Raw genomic sequence first — 5,422 nt, 5'->3', positions numbered from 1 at the left:
TGTTCATCTTCCACCTCAAGCACCAGCTTCTGCGATTGAATCTAGCAAAACCGCTTAAAGCAATAAATAGAGGCCCTACTCCCAACCCCCCCCCCCCCCCCACCCCCACGCACACCCACACACACGTACGAACATCTCCTTCGACTGGGAAGGGAGAAAAGTATGTTGTTTCGTCGCTAGTCTTGTGGTTGTGGATCAACCGTTAAAGGAAGCACTATACAAACTGTTATTCGAACAAGTGGATTTCTCAGCCCTTGTGTGCGCGCGATTGAAAATTTAACCTTTCATTTGATGCCACTAGATAACTTTTGTTTAGTTCATGAATTTTTTTGGATTTGTGTAATGTAGCACTTTCATTATTATTTGATAATTAATATCTAATTATGGACTAATTAGGCTCAAAAAATTCATCTCATCATTTCCAGTTGAACTGTGTAGTTAGTTATTTTTCCAACTGCATTTAATATTCCATATATGTGTATGAAGATTTGATGAGATGGGTACATTAGGAAAATTTAATTTTTGAGAACTAAACAGGGCTAGCTGATATTATGTTGCTGCTGGCCAGTCTTGCACCCGCTGCTGGCCAGCTGCCGCAAGCGATTCTCACGACGCGTGTCCTCCAGCCATGTCGTCCCACGGTCCCAGAAAGCTAGTACAAAGCAAGACAAAAGGCGCAAGTACTGCTGCGCCTGTGGAGGAACCTCAGCCTTTTCTTATTTTTTTTGAAAAGTGAACCTCAGCCTTTTCTCGATTGATCACAATTCACAACCGAGAGAACCAGATTACCAGAATAGGAGCATGGGATGTGAACGTCCTGAAAAAAAATGGGTACTCGTACAAAAGCACAGTTCCCGCGCCAAATATAGGATGTTATGTTCTACATAGCAATCAGGAAATCCAACGGCTGTCGGCAATATGAAAAAAGAGAGTGAATTTCCATATTTACACAGTGTCTGCAACATCAACAGCCACAATTTTTGTAGGCAGCAGAAGTCTGCCTGGACCTAAAAGAATCCAAATTTCTTCCCCCAAAGAAACAAAAGAAGAGATAAAATTAGCCAAGCTCTGAATTTAAATCTGCAGATTTACCCCACTATTCACAACTACCACGGCCAGTTCTTCAAGGCTCGACATATTCCCAATCTAATCCTGTGTTTTATGTGGCAAAAGGATCTCTAGGGACAAAACACACGCAACTGAAAGAATAAATAAAGGGGTGAAAGAGACTACCAGCAAATGCTACCGCCAAGCTATGCCCGGAGAATTTGCCCTAGCACGGGCGTCGACCAACGAAAGAGCCATGGCCAGCATCATCTGTTCCTCAAAGCTATCAGGAACACTGCCAGGTGCAATGATAGATCCAACTGAGGCTGCTGAATTGGCAGCAGCAGCCTCCACTGTGACATCAGATCCAGCATGACTAGTACCAGCCTCAGCGATCTCTGACCACCGATCATTAGAATACTCGGTACCCTCTATCGTTCGGTGTGTTCGGCTGCTTGATGGTTCCTCAACCCTGGAGTCTGAAGAACTGCTTCCAACTATGCTCAGATCCTCCATAGAGGATCTGTCTGATCTGCTGATGATGTCAAACCTTGTTTTCTGGCAAGTGGTTGTGCTAGAAGACTCTCCGTGCATATGCTGTTTTTCAGCTAAAGCTGCGACTGCACAAGCCAATCCACCGGAAGAAGCTGCTTCAGCCATCGTTGTCATAGAACCATCATAAGGTCTTGAAGGAATTGATGGTGGAGTCGCGCCGGCACATCCTGGATTTCCCAAAGCTTCCTGATCCTGTTGAAAGAAACAAAGATCACAAAATGTCTTAAGTGGCCTGATAATATTGACTAGACGACTAACCCTGTCTTTACCCATTCACACAGCAGTAATTACAAAATTTACATAAACGAAAGTGTGTGTGCTACAAGAAAATAGGAACCAATGCAGGTTTAAGTAAGAAACTAAGTTCTAATTAGATTCACGTAGAACATGCCTAAAAAGGAAATAGCATCATTTGGTATTAATACAGCATGAAGAGGCACCGATCAATAAATGAAACAGGGATATCATACGAATGAAGACCGCAGAAGTATCATCGTTAGAAAAAGCTCATTACCGTCATATTATGGCAAAAACAATGTGACCCATTTAGAGCATAATAACTTTAAATTAATGGGTGAGTTTTTGTTTCGACGTACTTGTACAGAGAGCCAAATTGCTTCCATAAGCATAACTTCTTCAAGATCCATATCAAAATTATTGCCCCTGCATTCAAGGAATTTGTTAGTAAAAAGGAACTCAGTTAATATGCGAGGAAAGGGGCAATTGCATTTGGCAAGTTTGTATTGACTACTTCATCCTCTTCTATGGTATGATGCTATACGCAACTGGGCCTCTTACTCTGCTCCAAATGTCACAGAGCTGATGTAGACTGCAGAAACGGTCAAACACACAATCTTATGTACCCAACAACTGACTTCATATTATAAGCCTTTGCTGTGGCCAGAAGCTTTTAACTGTACATGTTTACCAGTTAAACATCCTTATCTAATACTCCCTCCGACCCAAATTATTATCGTTTTAGCTTTTCTAGGTACATAATTTTTGCTATGTATTTAGATATATATATCATGTCTAGGTGCATAGCAAAATCGATGTATCTAGAAAAGCCAAAACAACTAATAATTTGGGACAGAGGGAGTAGGTTTGAATAGGTGAACAAATAAATAATTCTTCCTTTTAAGCCATATCTATACTCTATATAACCCTTAAAAAAATTGCATTCCTACTTGAAATCCCTTCACTCCGCACCAATATAAGGTACCCAACTATCAGATTGTATATGGAACGGCACTTTATTATACATAATAATGGAGTGAAAATACATGGGGTGCAACTCTCCGTATTATCTTTAATACACCTGAATAGAAGGTCATCTCAAAAAGTCAAGCATTTGGTGTACCAAATTGATCATTCAACAACCATTTATCTCAAAAATTTTGTGCAGCAACATCAAGGTTTCAAGGGAATCTCCAACATGTTTGGTTAACAGACAGATAAGAGACAAACAAAAATCTTAAAATCTACATCGGTATATTCAGCACGGTACAGCCACAACCCAATATGTGGACCAACATGACAACATGTAGTTAATTATTTGATATGGCAGTACATTGCCATGCTGCTGTACATGACAGCATGGGACAATACAAATCCAAGTACAAACTACTAGAGTAGAAAGTACAGTATAAGTTGTCAAATGGGTAATTCCCAAAAAAGGCAAGTAAGGATTAGTAATTTGCCTACAAAACTGCTGATCCCCAATGCATTGATGCAACAGTATACACACTGCTTCAACATAATTGAATCTAGAAAGAGCACACAATGCTTCAACCTAATGCATAGAAACACAACTGTATCTACTAGAAATGCATGAAGAAGTTAATCAGTACAAACCGCATCTGTTTGAAGGCTTCGGAATTCCTCAATAGCAACTCCGAGTGCTGCACTTGGGACAACAGAGCATCACTACCATTGCCTTGAGCACTGCTTGCAACTATGAACAGAACAAGCAGGGTCAGCAATTGAACAACGACAAGCAAATAATGGATGAAAAGTAATACACTTAAAATCTACAGTTATACACACCTAGTGTCGTTGTGCCATCAGTAACACAAGATTCAACTTGTGCAGTTGGTACTGCATCAGCGGAAGCAGCGGTCTGCTTGTTCTTCATCCGCTCTGCATCTTCCTGGAGCTCCTGCTGCCGCATCCTGATCTGCGCCTCGATCACCCTCTGCTCCTCCTACCCACAATTCCCAGTCCCAACCAATTGGCAAACATAAACCAAAGCACCCAACTCTGAACTAAAACACGGTTTCAACGGGCACTCACAAGCTGCTCTATGCCCTTCTCTTCCTTGGTCTTGATGCCACGGTACTCTACAGCATAATTCAGTGTTTTGCAGTACGGGCATCTAACAAGCTAAGTTAAGGGGCAACCAGGTAACTGAACCATAAGCGGGACAGTTTACAAACACCAGACTGGAATCAAATTGAAGTGAATTGGGTCAGGATACTGTGTCGGCCGGCACGAGGTGGGCGACTTCATCTGGAGGAAGCACTCTGCACGCAGGAGAAAAGGTCAAACCACAAACCAAACAACAGAAGAACACAACAGCCTCGAGTCCGAGTGCTCACCCGTGCAAATCCCCTTGGCGCAGCACTTGGAGCGGTTGAGGCTGGGGTAGAACTGCAAGCGCCGCCAAAATTGACAGAGGAAAGGAAACCAACGGCATCAGAAACAAAAAATCTCTCGGCGCGTCCGCCGACGGAGCCGAGACGGCGGGAGGAGGAGGAGGACGGGGGTCGCCGTACCAGGAAGCAGATGGGGCACTCGTCGAGGTCGGCGCGCGGGTCGTCGGCGCCCGGGTGGCACGGCGCGAGCTTGGCCTCGAGGATGAGGCGGCGCAGCTTCCGCAGGTCGATGTCCGGGTGCGGGTACAAGCCCTGCGGCCGCGTGTACCGCTCCTCCACCGCCGGCCGCCGCCGCCTCCCGCCGACCCGGTTGCCCATCCCGCGACGGCACCGCAGCGCACTGGCCCGGTCCCCGCTCCGCCAACCCGCGGCCGCCGCCTTCCCCCTCTACTAAACCTCAACCACCGCCGCAACCACCCGCTCTCGCGCGGGCGGGGCCAGCAGGCGAGGGGAGACGCCGGCGAGCCAGAGAGAGCCAGAGCCAGCGACGGAGGCAGGCAGGCAGGCGCATGCGAAGGGAGAAGTCAGTGGAAGATTTCCTTCCCCCTCTTCTCTCTCCCCCCTCGGAGAGCCCAGCAGAGACGAGACGAAATGGAAACTTGGATAGGGAAAAAAATCTATCGCGCTCGCTTTTGTTTCGGCCCCCTCCGTGGCTCGGGCCGCGCGTGTCGCCGTCGCGGCCAGAGCCCGCCGCGCCCGCGCGCATATGCACGCGGCCAAAAGCAGATTCCTCCACGCCCCCTCTTCGACCCTCCCCTGCAGTTCTCCCTCTGTGATCGCCCGGCGGGCTCGCTTAATTTAATCTCTTCGTCCGGCTCCGACCGCACCTCTGTTACTACCACTTCCAGTATCTCTCTCGCTGTCTGCTTGTCTTGCGAGACTCCGTCGCTGCCACAGCGCCGCCGCGGTTGTCTTTGCCGTCCGTGCACGCGCCACCGCGGTTGTCTTTGCCGTCCGTGCACGCGCCACCGCGGGGCCCGCCCCGCGGTCGCTGCCGGGTGGGGCCGGGGACGGCGTCGCACTGGGATCGGCTGATGTGACGGGGGATTCGGGGATGGTGTGGCGGGAGCCGGTAGCACGGGGGGTTGGGGCTGCTTGCAAGCGACGGGGAGGGGGAGCCTGACAAGCAACCGGCTGGACCTGTTGGAGCGCGCGGCGGTTGGGTT

At 47.8% G+C, this 5,422-nt stretch overlaps 1 protein-coding gene across 2 annotated transcripts; it reads right to left on the bottom strand.

The window, feature by feature from the left end:
- Positions 1-891: 891 nt before the first annotated feature.
- On the bottom strand, positions 892-4,869 carry LOC120669852 (E3 ubiquitin-protein ligase GW2-like). Of its 2 annotated transcripts, XM_039949718.1 has the most exons (9): positions 4,377-4,869; positions 4,200-4,251; positions 4,079-4,124; positions 3,895-3,976; positions 3,649-3,805; positions 3,457-3,556; positions 2,199-2,265; positions 1,567-1,794; positions 892-1,530 (listed from the first exon to the last, which is right to left on the bottom strand). In XM_039949718.1, exons 1-9 carry the CDS (start codon positions 4,572-4,574, stop codon positions 1,243-1,245), a joined length of 1,218 nt encoding a protein of 405 aa, XP_039805652.1. In that variant the 5' UTR covers positions 4,575-4,869; the 3' UTR covers positions 892-1,242. The 2 variants fall into 2 exon arrangements, with proteins under 2 accessions (XP_039805652.1, XP_039805651.1); XM_039949717.1 differs by having other exon boundaries at positions 892-1,794; positions 4,377-4,868.
- Between the last annotated feature and the right edge of the window lie 553 nt (positions 4,870-5,422).

Source organism: Panicum virgatum, chromosome 4N (genome assembly GCF_016808335.1).
Source record: "Panicum virgatum strain AP13 chromosome 4N, P.virgatum_v5, whole genome shotgun sequence".
Classification (NCBI taxonomy): Eukaryota; Viridiplantae; Streptophyta; class Magnoliopsida; order Poales; family Poaceae; genus Panicum; species Panicum virgatum.
This window is presented reverse-complemented; position numbering and strand designations above follow the sequence as displayed.

Bases quoted from the DNA above. Each gene is read 5' to 3' on its own strand.
- LOC120669852 (XM_039949717.1), bottom strand. From the start codon at position 4,574: ATGGGCAACCGGGTCGGCGGGAGGCGGCGGCGGCCGGCGGTGGAGGAG. The intron at 3,977-4,078 runs GTATCCTGACCC...TTAGCTTGTTAG, and splicing joins ACCTCGTGCCGGCCGACACA to ATGCCCGTACTGCAAAACAC. The intron at 2,266-3,456 runs GTTTGTACTGAT...CCTTGAATGCAG, and splicing joins GAAGCCTTCAAACAGATGCG to GGGCAATAATTTTGATATGG.